This window comes from Tenrec ecaudatus, chromosome 9 (assembly GCF_050624435.1).
Source record: "Tenrec ecaudatus isolate mTenEca1 chromosome 9, mTenEca1.hap1, whole genome shotgun sequence".
NCBI classification, from domain to species: Eukaryota; Metazoa; Chordata; class Mammalia; order Afrosoricida; family Tenrecidae; genus Tenrec; species Tenrec ecaudatus.
In genome coordinates, this window is record NC_134538.1 from 48,853,863 (window position 1) to 48,875,569 (window position 21,707).

A 21,707-nucleotide genomic window follows, 5' to 3' on the forward strand; every position below is an offset into this window, starting at 1 on the left:
CTCTTTACCGAAAGAGCATAAACCGAGCAGTCGGGTCTAGCTCTGGCTCAAGTGTTCATTTGCTGCACACGTCTAATAATCTCCCTAAGCAACTCACATCAGAAAACAAATGAACCTGTATCGATCAGCGGCCCGCTTCACAAAGCAGAGCTGTAATTACACTGGAGTGTTGCAGATCTTTCAGACTCTAGCCAGGTCTAACTTTCCCTGAAAACTACAATAAATATTTTATCACAGGACATGTACTTGATGGCCTACTGAGAATTTTCACAGTGCATGTAAGAGTTTCAAAGATGATGAGGAATGTAGCATCATACATTTTTCATGCAATCGAGGTTGAAGGTAATTGATTCCATATTTTTAATCCTAACACTGGAAAGCAAGATTATCAGGATCATTAAATATTGATCCGTGTCATAATGTAAGATCATAATGCTACTCTACATAAAAGGTGGTTTCTAGCTGCTGGGGGCCCTGCACTCACTTATGTTTGCTGCAGACATGTTCCCAGGGAAAGACTATGGGTTTTTAGAGCCAGGAAAAAGTGGGTTCTGATTCTGGGCCCGTCTCCTACTAGCTGAGTGACTTCCTGCAATATTTCAAGCATTGAGCCTGTTTTCTTTAACCTGAAAACAGGGATCATATATGTGTTAGCTCATAAGATGACTGAGGATGAAGGGTGATATGGAAAGAGCCCAGGTGAGGATATCTGTTAGTTAATGTTTGTCATCGGTGCTCATCTTAATGGTATGAGGAGCCCTGGTGGAGTCATGAGGAGAGGGATGAGCGGCTTACCTCAAAAGGTCAGCAGTTCGAACCCACCAGCTGTTCCATGGGAGAAAGAAGAGGTAGGTTCTCCAAACCCTCGATATAATTTGCTACAGTGTCTGGGTTCCCTAGCTCTCAGACAATAGTTGCCAATGAGTCGATTCCATGGTGCATATGCCAGAGTAGGACTCCAGATTTTTCATAGCTAATTTTTAGCCAAAAAACCAAAAACAGTGCTTCTCTAGGTAGAATGAAACCGTCAACCTTCCAGTATCAACCACCTTTTGCACCACCCCAGGAAGTCTGTGTTAGTAGGTCATTTGGAACAAACATGGAAAAGAGGCAGCCCCTGAGAGGGAGCCAGTCTGTGGCTCTCTGTGGAAGAGCTGGCTTTGTAAAGCCCGGAGCGGAGACCATAAAAAAGCTCCCACGCTCTGAAGTTTCACAGAAGTCTTGGGTCAAGCATGGGCTTCCCTCCAGAAGATGAGGTAGGGGTTCAAGTCACTAAAAGCAGTATTAAAGGGAAGGACAACCAATGGTGGCTGTCCTGGTCAGCAACTGGGCTCCCTAAGTCACCTGGACAGGGCCTTCATAAGAAGTTCTAGGGGAACAGCCCCTGTACCTGCAGCACGTATCCACGAATGTAATCCTGAAGGGTCCAGTCCAAGGCGTGGAGGATCTGAAGGACCTCATCTTGCTTCAGTACACTGAAGAGCCGGTCGAGGAGGATTTTCAGGCGAACGGGGATGGCCTGGGTTCCGTAGAGCATAAGGCTGCTAATATCAAACACCACATTGGACTGGACAATCTCCACCTGGCTTGCTGGATACACAGGGGGGATCCTCAGCTTACTCAGGGCTAAAACATCAAAAAGAAGAAATATAATTTGAAAGGCTACACATGAAAGAGAAGCACCAAACAAGACATAGATTAAGATGCAGACGATAGCTAACGTTCAGGGGCCTCTCCCAACAATAACAACAAAAAAGGCACAAACATGCATATGACTAATATTTAATATCTATTAGGTCATTCACAGGCGCTGCTAAGATTCATGTACTAGACTGGATGCTGTATTTTCCCCTTGAATGTGGCATCTCTCAAGCAGTGGGCTGGCCATTAGTTGGGAAACAGTAGAGGGGAGAAAAGCACAGGGAGCCGGTGGATAATCAAGAGGCTAGGCTATCAGGAAGACCGCAGGCTGGAGGTCAAGAGCGTGGGCTAGAGGGTCTGACATGCTTGTGGGTGAACCCAATACAACAGTCCTAAGCCACATAAGATGATGTGAATTTATATCCATGTTAATGAAAGTAATAAAGTCACTTCTTCTGTTAGCTTTAGTTTTAAGTACTAAGGAGCCATGTGGCTGGTGTCAGAGACGGTCAGATTTAAACCTGAATATCGGAATGTGGCATATGCTTATACTAAAAGCCGTTCATTGTTTCATCTGAAAGGATAATTGAACCGGATGTTCTGTATTTTCCCTGGTAGCCCTGGGCCAGTAAAACAGCAGCGGCTGAGGTACCTGTTTGGTATCTTTAGATCAGAGCTAATGAAACACCACAAGATTGGTGAGATTAACAATGATAACATGTAAAACACTGGGCCTGTTTACCTGGCACAAGGCAGTCACTTAGACATGTTAGCTGCCGAGCTTCAATAATAAATCAGGCCCTGCGTAGCTAGAAGTGCACGGCGGGAACTGTACAAGCCAAGAGAGGGGAGAGAGAGAGAGCAGCGTTACCATGGGCCACCCATCCGTGTCTGCACTGCTCACACTGCCGGTGATTTATTTTCCCTGGCTGGAAGCTTGGGCAACTGCAGTTCCGAGTGCAGCCTATAGCCTGCGAAAGAAAGAGAGCAGTTAGTGCCGGGCTCGAAGTGGTGTGGGCACGCACTGCATCCACACTATGCCCGCGGTCCCCCAGTCCGCAATGGCGCGGAGCAACTCCTGCCCGCTGTGTGCCAGGCCCACAGGGGTGGATTTTGCCCTGGGAAGCCGAGCGGCCTGCCCGGCATCGGGAGACGGTGAAGATGCACACACACTCACTCGACCTGTGAGAATGACTCAAAGTGCTGGGCCTTTTTATTATCAAAGGAAAGCTTACAAGCGGAATGAAGACTGGGCTCTGTCAGTAAGTGCACAGAAAGGGTGAACGGTCCCATTGTACCAGACCTTTAAGGTGATAGAAACAGCAGTCCTCACCCGTCTAAGCAAGCCATGGTAGAACAAGTCAAAGGAAAGACCACCCGAACTGACAGTAACCCACACGAGGGAGTTCTTACCCCTCCCCCAGCAATGTCGGTGAGTCTGACGATCTAAATAGATCACAAGACATGTAACGGCTAGCTCGGAGTCCTTGGATGGTACCACTGGCTAAATGCTCCCCCGACTGAAAGGCTGGTGCTTCAAACCCAGTCACGGGTAACGCAGAAGAGAGGCCTGGCAAGCAGCCGCCAAAAGCTCACAGTCTGAAACTTTCACACAGTTCCACATGCGCAGTCACCATGAGTCAGAATCTGCTGGAAGGCTTCTGGTTTGTTTGTTGTTTGTTCAATGGCTAACTGGAGTCTTTGGGTGGTACAGCCGTAACAGGATTGACTGATAGCCCAAAGGTTGGAGGCTTGAGTCCATCCAGGGGCACCTCCAAAGAAAGGTCTGGCAATTTTACATAAAGATCATAAACCCACCCACTGCCGGCAAGTTGGTTCCACTTCAAGGCCATCCTATAGGTCAGACTAGAACTGCTCCATACAGTTTCCAAGGCTGTGAATCTTCACAGGCACAGATAACCTCTCATCTCTTTTATTTCCATGGAGTGGCTGGCAGGTTTGAACCACCAACCTTGAGGTTAGCATTCCAACACTTAACCCTCCATGCCACCAGGGTGCTTTACAAAGACCACAGCTTTTGAGAGCTCTACAGAGCATTTCTACTCTGACACACACCGTGTTGCCACGGATTAGAATTAGTAATAGCTGACTGACTACACTGAGGATGGCTCTCCAACTCTATTCACTGGACTGTGTGAAACACATGCTGGCTGGATCACCCTGCACAGATGCCCCAAACACACATCACAGGGCTGGGTTTGGTTATGGTTGCATACACAAACATCGATCTGAACTAGAAAACAGGTGATCACTGTGCACCGAGGCCCTGTATTGAGAGAGCACCACAACTGCTTTGAAGGCGGCCTTTCTCTCAAACGGGGGATGAAGCCTAGCAGCACCGAGAAATGCTTTCTCAGAGCTCTGTCAGCAGCGGCTGGGCGGCCTGGGAAGAGGCCCTTCGAGGAATGCATGATTCAGGAGAGTCTGGCAACAGGAGAATGCCTGTGTGTGTCAAGGAGGGGCTGGGGAAGCCCTACAATGAAGGGTTTCAGCCGCAGTCTGCCAGTTCAGGGATTGTGTGGCCTTGTGGAGCACACAGGGAAGGGGGGAATCTGGCTGGGGACTCTGAGGAGCATGTAACCTGTCTTCACTTAGAAAACGGCTGCTGGTGGGATTGGAAAGTGGCGTACTTTTGGAAAACATCTGGCAATCTGATTTTATTTTTACTCGTTAGTTTCCATTCAAAACACATATAATACCACGTATAGACTGAGACATAATCATATGTTCACGTATTTTTAACACATTTGTATATGTATGTACACTTCTGTAAGGAATCCGAGTGGCATCCTGGGTTAAGTACTGGGCTAGGGCGAGCCCACCAGCTACTCCATGGGAGAGAGGCTCCCGCAGAGATTTACAGCCTCGGAAACTCTAAGGAGCAGTTCCAGTTAGTCTTACAGGGTCACTTTGGGTTGAAATCAACTTGATGGCAGCGGACTCAGGATTTTTCAATATACATACACTGTCTAGATACATGGGTCTATGTGGCAGTCACTCTGCTATTCAAGTCAACTCTCGGAATTCTGACATTTTTTCCTGGAATTTAAGGCAGTGTTTCTCAATTTCTTTTTTACAGGCTGACTCGACAGCATGGAACTACAATGCTTAATTTAAATACAGGTTAAACTCCACACAATTTGGTACATGAAACCCAGGATAGGTAAACCACATGTAAAGACAACAGGATGAATAGTTCAAAGGGACGTGGCAGGGGAGACGGGTGGGACACGGGGAGCTAACAGCGAGTACACGGAAGGAGAAACATCCTGGAATTGATAGTGGTAATGCCTGCACAACTTCTTTTTAAAAATCACTTTACTGGGGGCTCATACAACTCATCATCCATCCATCCATCGTGTCAAGCACATTTGTTGCCATCATCATTCTCAAAATATTCTTTTTCTTTGAGCCCTTAGTATCAGTTCCTCATTTTTCCCTTTCCTCATGAACGCTTGTTAATTTATACATTTTTTTATTTTATGTCTTACATTGACCGATGTCTCTCTTTACCCACTTTTTGTTGTCTATCCCCAGGGAGGGGGTTATATGCAGATCATTTTGATCGGTTTCCCCTTTCTCCCCAACCTTCCCCTTCCTGTCCCCCTCCTGGTATCTCTACTCTCATTATTGGTCCTGAGGGGTTTATCTGCCGTGGATTCCCTGTGTTTCCAACTCTTATCTGTAGCAGTGTACATGCTCTGGTCTAGCCGGATTTGTAGGGTAGAACTGGGGTCATGATAGTGGGGGTGGTGGGGGAAGCATTAAAGAACCAGAGGAAAGTTGTATGTTTCATCGGTGCTCTACTGCACCCCGACGGGCTCATCTCCTCCTCGCGACCCTTCTGGAAGGGATGGGTTGCACAACTCTTATGAATGTGATTGAACTATCGAAATGTATGATATGTGAATGGTATGTCAGTGAAAGTGCTTAAAGTAACCTTAAAAACCATATGATTTATCTTTTACAACTTGATTTTAGGTGGAGGTGGGTCATAGAGGTAACTAGACACATATTTTGTAGGTGGTGGAGAACTGTGATTTAAGACAGTGTGTGTGGGTGAGGTGTTAGGAGGTTTTTTGCTCTCTATAAAGTCATACTACACAGCACTATTACTCTAGTAATGTGCAGTACCAAAGGGGCAAAACCACCCACAAAGGGTTGAAAATTAGTTCTTGGGTGGGGGGAGGTAGGGGTGAGAAAATTACTTTTATGTATCAAGCACAGCTATACACACATACATAAACAGACATACAGTGTGTGGCATGGTATTAACATTTCATAATTTTTTTCAAAAAGAGAAATTTTTAGCATGTAATATGACCCCCTAGATGCCATTAGCTCTCCCCCCCAGCCTCTGCTTCTTCTCTTTATTATTTTAAAAAATCATTTTATTAGGGACTCAAACAACTCCTATCAAAATCCATACATACATCAATTGTGTAAAGCACATTTGTACATTCGCTGCCCTCATCATTCTCAAAACTTTTGCTCTCCACCCAAGCCCCTGACATCAGCTCCTCATTTCCCCCTCCTGCCCCGCTCCCCCTCCCTCATGAACCCTTGGCCATTAGCTCTTTGAAAGAAAGATGCTGGAACTCTGCATGACGAATTCCCATGCCATTTCCTGGAAAACGAGACCTACTCAATCAGAGGAAGGACTGTCCCTGAGCACACAGCTCCTCCACTCCCTGAAGACTACTTAAAAGGCTCCTGGGATCATGCGAAATCCCAGGATCTCCTGCGTGACCCTACCTTAGACAGGACTCCTAGTGGTGGAGAGAGGCACACACTGGGGCTGCTCAGTTTGGACCTAAAAGCCGGTGCTGAGGAGAAAGAGAAGGCTGGCTGCTCTCATAAAGATGCCGTCTCAGAAACCCCGGTGTGCAGTTCTACGCTGGCCTACAGGGTCACCGGCTCAGAAAAGCCTCCGGGGCAGTAGGTGGGAAGGCCCTACCTCAGGTCCAGCACAGCACATGTAGGAGGCGCGATTCGAAGCTTGCTTCTGCATGACTCCAGAGTCTCTCGTCCTCAGTACTACTGACATTTATGGGGGCTGTCCTGTGTCTGAGAGATGCTTAACAGCAACCCTGTCTTCTACCCACCAGATGCCACCAGTCACACACAAAAAAAGTCTCCAGGTACTGTCAAATAGCAAAACTCAGTAGCATGATAACTACTGAGCAAACCTGACCATTCACAGTTCTGGCAGCTTTTGGTTTGGAGGGAGAATTTTAAGAAATGTTATCTATAATTCCAACATATAAATGCTGCATTGTTAACCACACTCATGGGGCTCTACATGAACCTATATGAATAAAGTTTAATAAAGCTTATTAAACATCTATGGATATAATCTCACAGCAATTTATTTATGAACTAAAAAAACAAAAACCTAATGACAGTGTCAGGGAAAGCTCCCTATAGGGCGTCTCGATTTTTCCACCTGTCTCAGAATTCCATGAGGTAGTAAAATTATAGCACCATTATCTGAACACAAATGAAAACATCGAAGGTGAAATCAAACCAAGAAATTCTAATTACAGGATGAAAAGTACTCATCTAATCAAAAAGGAAAACTCTTTTTAAAAACTTCCATCCTTTCCTTTAGTACCCCAATACTGGTTCCATTCTTCAGAAACATAAAGCAGATGTTTACGACACTCAAAACTCATCAAGACGTGATCATTGCTTTTCATCCACTCATCCTAATGAGACTATTGTTTAAATTGTTATCAGCCACTTTGACAGGTTACAAATCAACATTCAAAATTCTGGTTGGATTTTCTATAGCTAATAATCGTTTGCTCATTCATTCATCCAAAAGTTTTATTGACACGCCTAGTATGCTCTGGATGATTCACTGATTTGCAGTCCTGGGCTAGAAAGTTAGGAGCTGGTTTTTAGGTAAATTTGCTGGTCCCTGGTCAATTCTCAGAACAGGCCTGTCCTACCTTCAGCTTGGGGAGATGATGTCATGGGGTTCTTGTATCCCTAGCAGTGGGGCAGACGCACAGACATCCTCTGTTAGAAAGGGGTGGTGGTGGTATTGAACTTGAGAATAAAAATCATGCACTTCAAAGATGTTTCCATGTCTAGCACATGCATATATTTCTTATCACTGGAGATGAATTCAGGGAGATTTTCTTGGGGGGCTAGATAGGACACCTGGTGACACAGTGGTTAAAGTGCTCAACTACAAACCCCAAAGGTCAGTGGTTGGAATCTACTAGCAGCTCTGGGGGAGAGAAGATCTGGCAATCTGCTTCTGTAAGCCCTTGGAAACCCCATGGGGGCAGTTCTACTCTGTTCCATAGGGCTGCTGAGAGTTGGAACACTTAGCAGCAATTCTATAAGAGGTGGACGGAGAAATGGAAAATTCTAGAACTTGGGGATTCCTAAAGATTCATCACACAGACCTGATGGGAGCCAGTTATGATGTGGCTCAGGCACAAAATTGAAATGGGTATCAAGTCGCTGAGATTGTACTTTGTAAGATGGTAGCCACTGGTCACAAGTGGCTACCTAATGATTACAATCAGATCAAATTAAAAAAGTTCTTGGGTCACACTGATCACACACAAGTGCTTATTAGCCACCCACCCAGGACAGAGAGAGACCATTTCTCTCTTCACATAAAGTTCTGTGGGCCAGCAGGGAGTGTGATGGAGCTGCCTTTCAGTGTGATGGTTGGTGCTTGTGTTCAAGAGGTGATCTCACTTAGTTCTCACATTCTGCTGTGAGATGGTGATTATTCTGAGGAAACCTAAAATTTGTGTAAGGTTTGTAACTTGCCCAAGGTTACCATTTGTAAGGTTTTTTAGAGTACTTTCTGTGTGCGGGACCATGCTAAGCAATGCATAGACATGAAGGCATTTCAAACATTCATGGATCAATTCCATTATGTGTTCACTCTATTTTTCCATAAATTTTTTGTTCGAAGCGTCTCATATTTTGTTTTCTTTTTTATAATCATCCCAGTTGTGTAAAATGATCCCCATTTCATAGATAAGCAACTGAGGAATTTACAGGTTGTCAAAAGCCCAAAGGGAATCCACTGCCACAGAGTTGATTCTAACTCACAGTGACCTTATACAGTTGTTGAGACTGTAAATCGTTATAGGAACTTTAGAAAGCCTCTTCTTTCTTACAGGCTGTCAGGGTGGTCTTAAACCTGGATATTGAATACCAGAGGTGGGCTGTATCTGGCAATAACAATATTCGACACTAACAATCCCTTCAGGAACCTTGAAGGTAGGCATTACCTTCCACATGGGGCAGGATTATCATTCATTGAATGCGCAGTTGCTGAGTATTTGGGAAGCAAGCGTTTTCCTACACTCAAGGAGTTAGCTGTGGAACCACACAGATGAGACCCCTCCCTCAAGAATACACTCAAGAGGAAGATAGGGAACAAACAAGATCATTTCGGAGTCACGGGCATGCTATGAAAGAACTAAACCCAAAGCCAAGCCACTGGGTGGCGTGGAGGGTAGGGTAGGAATAAATATATCTTATCTACGGTCACCATGGGAGACTTCTGAGGAGGCAGCATTACAAATCTTTCATAATTTTGAGTAATTACTAACTCACAGCAGGGTAAAGAGAATGGCAGAGAGTCAGTCATGGGAAGACCTGGAGAAGACGGTGTTTCCTGTGGAGGGCACAGCCAAGTGCAAAGGCCGTGAGGCAAGAAGAGGTTAGGGCAGGCAGGAAAGAGAGAAGAGGCCAGTGTAGCTGGAGTAGAGTTGGTGAGGGTACTGCTATGCCAGCTAGGGCTTTGAGTGGCAGGAAGAGGGGTATGGATATTATGTTATCAAAGATAAGCTTAAGAAGGTGTGAAATGCATATGATTTGCCTGTTTGTAAAGATTCCTTTGGTGGTAGACCTGGAGAGCCTAAGATCCTTCCCTCTCACTATGCTGGACACCCTTCCAATGCTCAAACCAAAGCCAAGTTCGCTGCCGTTGAGTTGATTCTCAAATTGACCCAATCGAGGCAAAGTCAGCTGTTCCATAGGGTGTCCAAGCTGTAATCTTTATGGAGAGACTGTCTCATCTTTCTCTAAGTGGCTAGCGGGTTTGAACCTCTGACTTTCGGTTAGCAGCCCTATGTTATCATTGAACTCATTGTCACCAGGCGCTTTGCCCTCCAGTGGGAGGTAGTAAAATGGGTTGTATACCTGCTCCTGCTCCCTCAGAGCTACATTAATGAGGAAACACACATCTGGAGAACCCAATTAGCATAATGAGATGGTTTAATTGCTATCGGGAACATAATACTTTGTTTTTAGGTCCTTTGGACTCTGGTGGTCTGCTTTTGCAGAGCTATGGAAAACATCTATGGTAAATTACTCCATACAAGTTGCTACACAGTGAGTCGTTTCTGAAAGAGACAAGGATAACAACGGAAATTCCAAATCGATGTCTCGTGGCTTGCACTGTGCCTGCTCCTTGGTTAGCCTTCTCTCAATTTTGTTGCAAAGAATAAATGAATGCCTGAATAAATGAGAGTTGCACCATGCATACTAATAACAGCTGTTCCAGAATTCTTCTTCCAGGTCCATCTCCGTGAAAGCGGTTTAATTGCTAGACCTCTAGCAGTAGCTAGTTCGTTAAGTGCTGGCCAGTAGCAGATAGGCAGAAGTTGTGTGGAGCTTTAGACAAAGTGCCTTGTAAGTGGGAGCTTAGAATAAGAAGTAGAATGGTGTTCAGAAACCCTTTTGTGACCACAGGGGACCTGGAGTTGGAAGTCATGTCCTAAGGATGGATGAGTAGAGAAGCTGGTGACTGCTATTTAAGAGCTCTTTTATTAGTGGAGCTATGACGGTACAGTGGGTTATGAGTTGAGCTGCTAACCCCAAAGTTGGCAGTTCAAACCCACCAGCTGCCCAACAGAAGAAAGATGAGGTTTGCGCCCATAAAGATTTACGGTCTCTGGAACACTACTAGCAGTTCTACTCTGTCCTATAGAGTGTCAGTACGAGTTAGAAGTGACTTTAAATGACAGTGGTTTTAGTTACGTGATTTTTCCTAGTGGCCAAATGCAGTTTACAGTTGATGCACAGATCTTGCAACATGAAAATCACATGGCAAATGACTTATTTGTAAAGCTCATGAATGCCAGTCTGTGGTCCTTTCAAAAGGATGTCAATTAGGATGTGTAAGGCAAAAGCAAGCAACAACAATGAAACCTTGTTGCTGTTGAGCGATTTCAACTTATAATGTAGTGCAGAACTGCCACATAGCAACCGCAACCGGTTTCCAAGGCTGTGAATCTCTACAGCAGCAGACCGACTGAGCAGGCTAGTGGGTTCAAAATACTGACCTTTCCCTTCGCAGCTGAGTGCTGAACCACTGCACCTCTCAAAGCAGCTACAGCAGAGAAGGCTGGTTTCTCTGCCCCTGGGGGAAGTTGTCATTCCATCCTAGGCTATCGAGCTTCACCGCCAGCGTCAGGGAACACCATCATTCAAGGGCAGGGTTCTCTGAAGTTCCTCTTCCTCTTTAGATACTTTCCCTACATACTACTTTTCTTATTTGAATGGAATTTTTGGTGTTTCCCCAGTTGTCTCCTCTCTTCTAAATTCCCACTACCTTTTCACTTTTTTAGGTTTTCCACTGCATTTTTCATAGACACAAACACACAGAGGTACAACCAAGGACTTGATAAAGGAGCAATACGGCCACGAGAGAAGAGAGAAGGAAACACATGAGGGCCTTATGTGTGCGTGACTCATCTGCTCCTGGCAGCGCTGGACTAAAGCCCACCTAGAGAAACTTATACGTGGGCCAGGCCTTCAGCACCCCCTGGCATCATCTTCCCACTCCATAAGGAGAGTTGTTTATGTCACACCTTTTCTTTATCTTTTTGCCTTTTGATTGTTTTTAAAAGCATTTCCCCTGTACTACTAAGAAGTCCCTGGTTAAGTACTTGGCTGCTAACCTAGGAAAGGTTGGCTGCTGGAGTCTAACCAGCACTACCCTGGCAGGATGGCCTGAGGATCGCCTTCTGAAAGATTATCACTACCATAGAAAACTCTATGGGGCACAATTGTCCTCTGACAGAATGGGGCTGACTCAGTTGGATTCAGCTGTATAACAACTTGTTTAGTGCCTTTGATTACCATGTCCCGGAACTATGGGAAACCTCATGGGGATGCAAATATGAATAATTTCTAGTATCTGCCCCAGGGGAGCACCTGGCTTTATTAGAGAATAAAAGTCATACAACTTGACATGTTAAAAACAACCAAGCTGACGATATAGTTAATAAAAATTAGCAGGAGTCAGTTACAGTATTAAAATTTAGGAATCCAAAATATACTTGAAACAAATTCAAAACGCATCGGTTACCTTCAGACAATGGTTGGAGCCCAATTAATTATTCTGAAACCTGATAAAGGGTAATAATCCGACATGAATCCTTTTTAATACAAACTGTAGTTCTGGGTAAGGATACGGTTATCCCAGTGACTAAACAAGAGCCATTAGAATACCACCGTTCTGTAGTTGCTAACAGAGAATGAGACCTACTGCCTCTGGACAGAAGGACACACACACCAACACATATGTTAGCCTTCCCCCACACCCCCACCCCAGCGTTCGATCCTGAATCTCGATCAACTCATTTACAGACACTACGGGGGCAAATGAACTTAAATGACACCACAAAGATAAAATCATCAAACTCCAGACTGAACGAATGACTCAGCTTTCCCAACAAATTGCAAGAAAAAAGGGAGAGCAATAGAAGTACAGGTTAAAAGAGATACTGTAAAAGTCGTCCTTGGATTCTGATTTGCACAAAGCAACATTTATGAACCAAAGCAATGTGATCACATGCTGGACACTGAATGACATTAAAGAGCGATGGTAAACAATTTTAGGCACTATGTGGTATATGCGAGGTTGTATTTAGGCGTTTTTGTTGTACAGTAAGTCTTTCATCTTTCAGAGGTACATATTACAATACTTACATACAATTTTGCTGAGGGTTTGAGCTAAAGTAATTCTGTATTGGCAACAGTGGAGGGAACGGGCTAAGGATTGTAGCTGAAACCGGACAGTGTGAAAGTTGGTCATTGTTGAACCTGCAAATCACACATCACTGGCTTTATTATCATCCTGATGGCTTGTTACTTTCCATTAAAAAAAAATCTCAGGAAACACCAAGAATGCCCATTTCTCAGAAATTCCCGTTGGACTGAGATGACTAACAGAGACACCTGAGGAGGGAGGCTTCGCTCAGGAGGAAGCAGACACACCTTTCGAAGTGTGTGCAGGACATGCCATAACTCCCAGGCACAATGAGACTCGCCATGGGACAAAAAGTGTGTCAGCAGAGCAGGCTGGGTCATAAAGCAGCTGTTACTGGCCCTGGGAGTGCCGACCTTGAAAGGCAACTTGCAGAGAAGGGAGTGGGTACATGGCTATGAATCTATTGGGGTTCTGAACAGTGGGTGATGTTGTTTACCATAAGCAGAGCTGAGAGGGCTTAGGGCAGCGTTTCTCAACCTATGGGTCTCCACCCCTTTGGGGGATACATCCCCTTTCACGGGGTCATCCTATTTGTAACAGTAGCAAAATTACAGTGATGTAGTACTGAAATAATTTTAAGGTCAGGGGGTCGACACAACATGAGGAACTGTATGGAAGGGTCATGGCATTAGGAAGGTTGAGAACCACTGGCTTAGGGAGCCTCAGAATCCACTTACTGTTAGTAACATATTTGAGGGTAAGTAAAAAATTGTTACAAAAATCATAGAAGCCTTTATTAAGACAAATGTATCAAAATGTGAAGCTAGTGTTTCTAAAATACCCTCCTCAATGCACCCTCAATTCCATCTCTGGAACTCTTCCGTATAGAAGGCTGGGTTGTTCAAGTCACTCGGTATCAAAATGAATTGCAGTATCCCCAAGGGACTCAAATCATGTTCCCTTAAAATGCTCCCATTTGGGAAACTAAATGAATTCTGAAGGGTTTTCCAATGGAAGCCTCATGGGTCAGCCCTTGCTACCCTTCAAGAATAGGTCAGTGTGTTGTCTAGATAGGGGACAACCCTTCTGCCCATTTCTAAAATCTTCCTCCCAGTAAAGACTCGGGGATGGTCCTGTGTCCTTCATGAAAAGCTGTCGATTACCCCTTGGAAATGCCTAAAATACAGTTGCCGCCGTCTTCTGAGATGACCTGTTTTACAAATTTAACAGGCCCAATTGGTCCTCTCATTGCAGTGAGTACATCTGCTGCACCAGGCCTCTTTAAAGTGCTGAGAAGCAGAGATGTGACTTCGAGGAGTAAGGGATGTCTGAACTAAGCCCTGGTATTTTCAATCGGCTCGTATGCAGATGAAAGCTGGATACCGAATAAGGATGGGTGAAGGACAACATATGCATTTGAACGATGGTGTTGACAAAGAATACTGAAAGTATCGTGGACTGCCCAAAGAACAAACACACTTGTCTTGGAGGAAGTACAACCAGACTGCTCCTTTGTCTCACGTGCTTTGGACATGTTGCCAGCAGTGACCAGTCCCTCAAGGAGGACACGGTGCTTTGTTCAGTGGAAGGCTGGTGAAAAAGAGGGAGGCCCTGAACGAGAGACTGACTGACGCTGTGGTTGCAACAATGGGCTCAAACACAAGAGTAATTGTGAAGATTGCCTGGACTGAAAGGTGTTTCACTTTATTCTACATAGGGACAGATGAGTCCCAACCAACCCAGTGGTCCCTACCAATGGTGGGTCCTCTCAGATGCTGATTGGACTTTTTTTTTCCCCTGAGCACTCTAAAAAGACTAAGACAAGATTATAGAAAAATGGAATTAAAAGATAATGGAAAGCCCCTCATATTCCTTAGAGAACTTGCTTGGTTGCAGCCATCCACGGATCACAGAGGCCTGTTTAATACATTTTATTTGGAATAAACCCATGATATATGAACTGGAACCCCCCCCCCAGTAGTAATTTTTTTTGACTCACCTTCATAAAAGCCACTAAAGGAGAGCAGGCAGAATCTGGTTCCTCGATGTAACATAGGCTTGATTGGAAAGGTCAAAGAGGACTGAGCATGTCAAGAGAGGCTCTGGGAGGGAAAGGCCAGGTGGGAAGCCCTACAGGTGGCAGATGTTGGACTGAATCTACCTGTGAGTAGAAAGTATGCCTGACATACTTGCAGTGTTCTCTTGCTATTAGCTTCAAAGAGGGCAATGGGGAAAATAGTCATCCTTTTGATCTCTATAAATCAAAGTATAAACTCTGTGCCAAAATAATTGAACATCTGTGCCTTTTTTCCCCTTTAAGGTATCATTTCTGAAAATGGAAAATAGAAAAGCATGCAAATATTAGCTTTGAAACCAAACCAAACATTTGTTTTTAAAAAGTAACAATATAGAACTATAAATATCATTGATTTTCCCCCCCTTTAGTTTTAAGTTTAGTAAACCTAAGAGGTTAATTCTCAGAAACTTTTGATAACAGAAATGTTAATTGTTAATTATACCGGTAGGGAACTTCTGAATAGTATAGTTGAATCAATATGGAGAGAAAAACAGAAAAAATAAACAAGGCATGAACACTTTAAGATAATTTAAAGTGGTCAGTTACACATGCAAAGCGACTTTGCTATTGTTACCAACGCAAAATAATGATAAAATTGTGAACATTTCTAAGTAAAAATTCCTATTTCTTTTAGGGATTTCCTGAGAAGTCGATTTTCAAAACTGTTTTTTAAAAAGATTAGGCTTCGTTACGATGTCATTCTGATCATGGTCTAAAAACTCTGATTAGTATACACATGAAATGTTAAGAATTCATGGAATAAAAATATTACCTTCATGATGAATAACATAAGCAATCAGAGGGCTACAGACATACAGCTGGAAAATAACTTTGATGTTTGACTATATGGCACATCATTTGCAAGAGAAAGCTGATCAAAATAATATAGCAATATGAAGGAAAATCAAGTTAGAAAGACGGAATTGACATTTGTCTGAGATAATCATTTTCCACCACAACGGGCCATTTGGACTTGCCCTTTTTGTTTTATTTCTTCATTTCTCTTTTGCCTCATATCAACCAAGTGAAACGCGCTCTCTTACACACTTACACACACACACACACACACACCTTGTGATATGCTCGGCTGGGTTTGTAACAACAAGTCCATATGTGCAAGAACAGTGACAGCCCATTGGCTTCTAACTATTGAGAGTATGCAAACGTCCCAAATTGGATCAGAGCAAAGCTGGTCTTGTCGCTGTTTAGAACCCTCTTGAGCTAAAAATCAGCATGTGTTTGTTCAGAGAAATGGGGCCGCACCCAAAGCTTGGAATTTCCAAAATTAGGAAAAAGGACTTCAAAGGATAAGATAAGAGGAAAGACTTTCAGGTGTAAAGAGATTAAAAAAATTTTTAGATGCTCTTTTTTTGGAAAAATGCCCTATCTTTGCTTACTATCACTTCGTAAGTCATAAAAATAAAGAACCAAATACTATACAAGGATAAAAGGTTCGCATTAATATACTCACTATGAGGAAACTTAGAGAATAAATGGTCAACTCCCTGCATCCCCTTTTCCAAAACACGGGTGAGTCAGTAACGATATTTCACCTTAGGTACGGTATTTCTTTTTTAAAATGGCTGTTTCTGGCAAAAGTAACTCACTCTAAATGACATCTGTGAAGGAGAAAACTCAACCCAGGGTGAAGCTCCGCTCCTCCTGCAAGTAATTTACCTTGGGGAGCCTTCAGGGCAACTCTTTCAATGGCCACTGTGAAAATAACTTCTGAAGTCTTACGTCAAAGCTAAAAGACAGTCTAGTCTGCGCCCCGCACTGTTGTTGAATTTTACTAATGAACTGAGCTTAAAAAATAGTTTGCTTATATTTATTCATAAATGACATTCATGTCATTCATAAATGACAAGAGTGTGATGAAGGGGCAGTTGTTATTTGCTCCACTGGGAAGTCTACATGGGTTTTCCTCATCCACCAGGTTTGATTCTCGACAAATGGGTAATACTGGTTGGGAGGTACAGATTGTGAGCCTAAACTCAGTTGCAGGTCTCATTGCGGCATGGAACGTATTGGGGGGAGATGTAAAAAATAAAGCAAAACAAACACTTGCTCCGTAAACCATATGCTTCCATGGCATTCTTCCATGTTGGTTGCAGTTCTAATGTGAATTATAACCAGGCACACAAACAGTTGTTTTACAGCCAAGAGGATATCAATGGCCAAATCCACCACTTTCTGACTGGAGGAATATGTCACTAAATTTTAATAGACCGAAGGGGCTGCACAGGTACAGATGATATACTGAATTATGTAAATGTGGGAACACAGTTATGAGATCCCCGGTATGAGCAGCACGGATGCTAAATGATCATTTCACCACTTCTCAGCCTTTAACGAGAACAGGGACATCTTCAGCCAACACAAAGTTGAGTTGATACAGTTCTTACTTTCTTGGTGAAAATGAAGTTAGCAAATTTATTAGAGGCATAATTTCGAATGGTGACCCCTAATCTTTATGTGAAAGTCTTCCCAAAAGAATAAGGATTTTCATCAAAATTCCCTCATTGCAAAAAGTGGTGGTCATCTTGTCACACCTCCTTAGAACAAAAAATCAAATCCAGAGCAATTTGCAGCATTTGGAGTGATCATCTTTTATATGATATAAAATTATTTTGACATAAATAATTTTAATGAGGTTTTAATACTATCAATAAATTTGAGAAGAGGCCATCGAGAAGCCAATCTATGACTGAACAAAACTTTTAACACACAGCTTGTCCTTGCAAATGAAGCAATCTATAAGACACCTTATGCAATCTCTCCCGAAATCTAAAAGCACATTCAAACACACAAGGAATGAAAGGTCACAGCAAACAAAAGGATAATCTGCTAAAAAAAAAATTAATGTATTGTTTCACCAAAACCTTGTTTCTCTGATGGGAATGTATTTTTTTCCTGTTGCCAGATCTAAAGTCCTAATGCTGCAGTAACAACATATATTTACCCTTTAAAATACACGCGCGCGCGCGCCCGCGCGCGCACACACACTCTCCCCACCTCTGAGGGGGATTCCTGGGACGCCCGGGAGGCTTCCTTCGGGCCCCTAAGTGTTAACAGCAGAGGCCTGGCGAAGACCAGGCGTCTGGCCCCATTTAAATGCCGTCTTCCAAGGGCCGCGGTGAGCCCCGCCATAAAACCAGGGGACACTTCGAACCCCCGAGTGTGAGTGTCTGATACGCAGACAAGCTTCCTCACACCATTAAGGCTGCTAGTTGGCGTTCCATTTAACTGTCAAACTTCAACCGGTGGCGGCCCCACGGCCACAGAGATGCCTTGAATGAGAAGAACGTGTTCCTACACCGCATTTGAGAAAGTTTGGCTCGGAGCTACGCACTGATTAATATCAGATCTCCTCCTGCCCTCACCTCTCCACTCTGCGCACATCTGGCGGGCGCATCCCCGCGCGCGGGCGCACAGCCCCGCAGCCCGGCTGCTCGGGGTCTGGCCGCCGGCGCCCGGGGCGGGGATCGAAGGGGACCCCCGCTTCCAGCCGCAGCCCGGGGGGTCGCGTCGCCCCTGGGAACCGCCGAGGCGCGCAGGGGATGGCGCTTAAACCGCGGGCTGGGGGCGCCCCTCGGGCACTGGGCTCCCCAGAATCGCCGGGCACCGTCACCCGCTCGCTTCCCGTCCGTGGTCGGGCAAGCCTTGGCAACGCCACCCACGCCTTGCTTTTGCCCGGCTTCTGGGTCGCCTTCTCCCCAGCGGACCCCCCTCGGGTCCACCCCCGTCCGGCGCTTTCCCGCCTTCCTCACCCCGGGCGGGCGCACGCCCCGACCCCGCGGCCGCCGCTCGCTCCGGGACGCCTTCCGATGGCCGCGCCCGACTGCGAGGGGCGCCGGGAGACCCGAGACGCCGCCAGCCGCGGCCCCCCGCGCCGCGCCCCAGGAAGCGAATGGCGGGCAGAGCCGGTCCGCGTCTGCCGTGTTAGCGGCGGAGCGCTGGCGTTGAAAAGCAAACGGACAGACAGACAAACAAGGCCGGGGGCCGGGGACATCCTCGGCGGTGCGCGGGCTCCACGGGGCGAGGGCGGAGGCGGCTCGGCGCGCTCGGGGCGCAGGCAGACGCGCGCCCGCCGCCCGGGCTCTGAGGGATCGCGGGCGACCGTCCGACCCCGACGCGGCGGCCCTTCTCGCCGTCCTTACGGCGGCGTCTCACGTTGGACGCCACGCTCGCTGCCGCAGGTGGCCCCCCAGCCACCCCGGTTCCCGGCGGCGCCCCGCGCCGAGGAGAGGGCGCGCTTACCTCCGCCATCCTGCGGCCGCTGCACTGCCGGGGCTACCGGCGCGTTCCCCCGGCCCGGGCCGCCCCGCGTCCGCCCCGCAGCCAAGCTCAGGCCGTCGGGGCCCGACGCGGCCAAGTGGGCGGCTCCCGGGGCGTCCGGGCCGCGCCGCGCGGTGGCCGCCCCCGCTCGCCGCGCACCGCGTGTGCCCGCACGCCCGCCCCCTGCGCCCCGGGGGGGGGGACGCCCCCTCCCCTCCCCCTCCTGCCTGCCCTCCTCTCCCCTCCCCTCCCCTCCCCCTCCTGGGCTGTCGCGTCGCCCGCCGCCCCGGGCGCTGCTGCGCCGCCCGGGAGAGACGCCGCCCGCCCCGGCGGCCCAATGAGCATTAAATCAGCGCAGCTGATGCGAGGCCATTGCCCCCGCAGACAGCGGAGACCTCGCCGGCGGCCGGCGCGGAGGTGTCTGCCCCCGCCGGGCTTGAAGGCACTTGTTGGTAAAAGCGCCAGACGTGTCGGTGTTTGCCTCTCCCCGGGGACGAGCAAAACGCTCTGAAGTTCTCTGGCGCTCGTCTCAAGGGGGAAGTGTGCCTTCCCTGCCTTGGCTCTCGGGGTGCCACCCTGGTCACCGCAGCCCCTTGTTCCCCGAGGAGGAAGTGTCCCAGGATGTGGGAAACTTGCACGCACACGCGCGCGCGCACACACACACACTCACACACACACACTCCAGTGCGTTACAGTCCCAGCGTTACCACTTTACCAGACAAGTGGCTTTGCACTCTGAGCCTCGGTCGTAAAGCGGGATTGATTTCACTGTCCTTAGTGGGTGCCAAGGATCAGATCCACCAAATGTGCTGGGGAACGAAACCAGTACGGAGCCCTCCGGAGCACACGGGGAGGGGCCTGCCCGGAGCCGCAGGCTGGTGACAGCGGGATCCTTCACTTCCAGAGCTGACAGAGATCGCCCACAGCTGTTGAAGGAGGACCCAGCTTTTCCGCTCCCCTGGGGCAGGGCAAACGCAGAGCCCGATGTGAATCAGACCGCTCGCCTCCCCTTTCAACGTTCCCTACGAGGATTCTCTCAAGCCTGGACCTGGAAGCCCTGCACGCCCCTCTTCCCGTTCGTTCCTTCTACCTGCCTTGCTACAGATAGAAATCCTTGAACAGGAACCAGAGTCTCTCCTTTCATAATCTATGAGAACGGAACAGCGCAGGGGCTCGCTGTCAGCCAGTGTATGAATAGGAAAGTGTGAGTGTCTCGTGTGACCGAGTCCACAGAGCCATCTGGCTTCATGTGAAGGACCCTGCCCTGCCTTAACAGGTGTGGGGCACATTCATCATGGTCCCTCGATGGCACAAACCTAAAGGTCCATGTTTTAAACCCACCTGGCAGCACCAGGGAAGAAAGCCCTGGTGAAAGTCCAGACCCTGCAGAGCTCTCTAGCACATGCGGTCATGTGAGTGACAGGTTAATTTCAGGCTTTGCTCTGTGAACTTCAAGCCCAAATAAAACCATATACTACATAATGTTTGTTTGGATAAAGTCTGACTGCGTGGAAATCCATGGTGCCATAAGGTTGTAATAGAATTGAGAAATCCTATCGGAAAACAGGATGTAGGGAACAAAACGGCTTCCTGCATACAACATGTGTATTTCATGTTTCTTATACACCAAGTGAGTGTGTTGCCAGATGGATAATGGTACAGTACATATATAAGCATACAGACATCTCAATAGACATAAATACCTGCTACTGGCTTATGTATGTACTATACTATACTTACTATCATATAACTATAATATGACGTAGGCAGCAGATTCCAATTTCCTGTATTGTGCATCTCTTGGTTGGTGTAGCTTTATCTCTTTGTTTAGTTTCCCCCCTCCAAAAAGATAACCACGAAGTGAATCAGGGCGCCCAAACAGCAGCAAAACCAGGTGTAAATCAGGTATAGCAGCTGCATAGGAGAAGTATCTATCTGGAAGTGAAACAAAAGGTTATTCGGCCACATGGAGGTGGGCAATCAGAGAATGCTGTTGCCTTCGATTTAAGCCTGTTAGATTTGGCAATTCTCAAAACCAGAAATTAGTCTCCGAGCTCTTAAAGGCTAAAGTAAGGCTCGACTTCGCTCAAAACCTTCAAGCCTAACAGCCTTGCTAGAGGGACCTACTTACATCAAATGTGGAGAAATGGCTAGTGAGGTGGATGGAGGACCAAATCCCAAACGGAATCGCTCGCAGCCAGTTCCACACTACTCAGGCACGAAGCTCCTTTGCTTCAAGAAAAGTGTAAGAAAAAGCAGGATCGGGCTGTGTATGTACGACATGGTTGTTTGCATCATTCCCAAACCACATACCGTCCTGTTTCATGGGCTGCATCATGAATGTTAGTGGACACATGCCTGTATAGCTTACCTTTGATTCCTCTGCTCACCGGGGTTTGGGTCTTTTGTTCTTGCTCCTGCCTCTTTGTTCTGCCTGTTTGAACATCCTTTAAGGACTTACCCAAATGTCATGTCCTCTTAGAACTCATCAACTCCGAGCTTTTGTTTGCCCTCCTGACCCCTCATGCTTGTTTGTGCCTTCCTCCTGGTACTTGTGCATTCTGAGCCTGGTGGTGATGTGTGTTTGCCTTCACTCAATGCACATCTTAGTGGCTTCTGTACTGTGAGTTGAAGCAGACGGGTCAGGTTTTAGATTTAGAATGGCGTGGGCTTAGCCAGTTCCCAGTGAGTGGAAGCTGGCTGAGGAAATTA

The 21,707-nt window shown here is 46.6% G+C and overlaps 1 protein-coding gene across 1 annotated transcript in view; it reads right to left on the reverse strand.

Moving 5' to 3' along the window:
* BNC1 (basonuclin zinc finger protein 1) overlaps window positions 1–21,330 on the reverse strand; it is a 28,686-nt gene extending 7,356 nt beyond the window's left edge. The window contains 4 exon segments of the mRNA XM_075557305.1: window positions 1,391–1,626; window positions 2,513–2,612; window positions 18,978–19,063; window positions 21,309–21,330. Coding sequence (XP_075413420.1) covers window positions 1,391–1,626; window positions 2,513–2,612; window positions 18,978–19,063; window positions 21,309–21,330 — 444 coding nt within the window.
* Window positions 21,331–21,707: the final 377 nt, after the last annotated feature.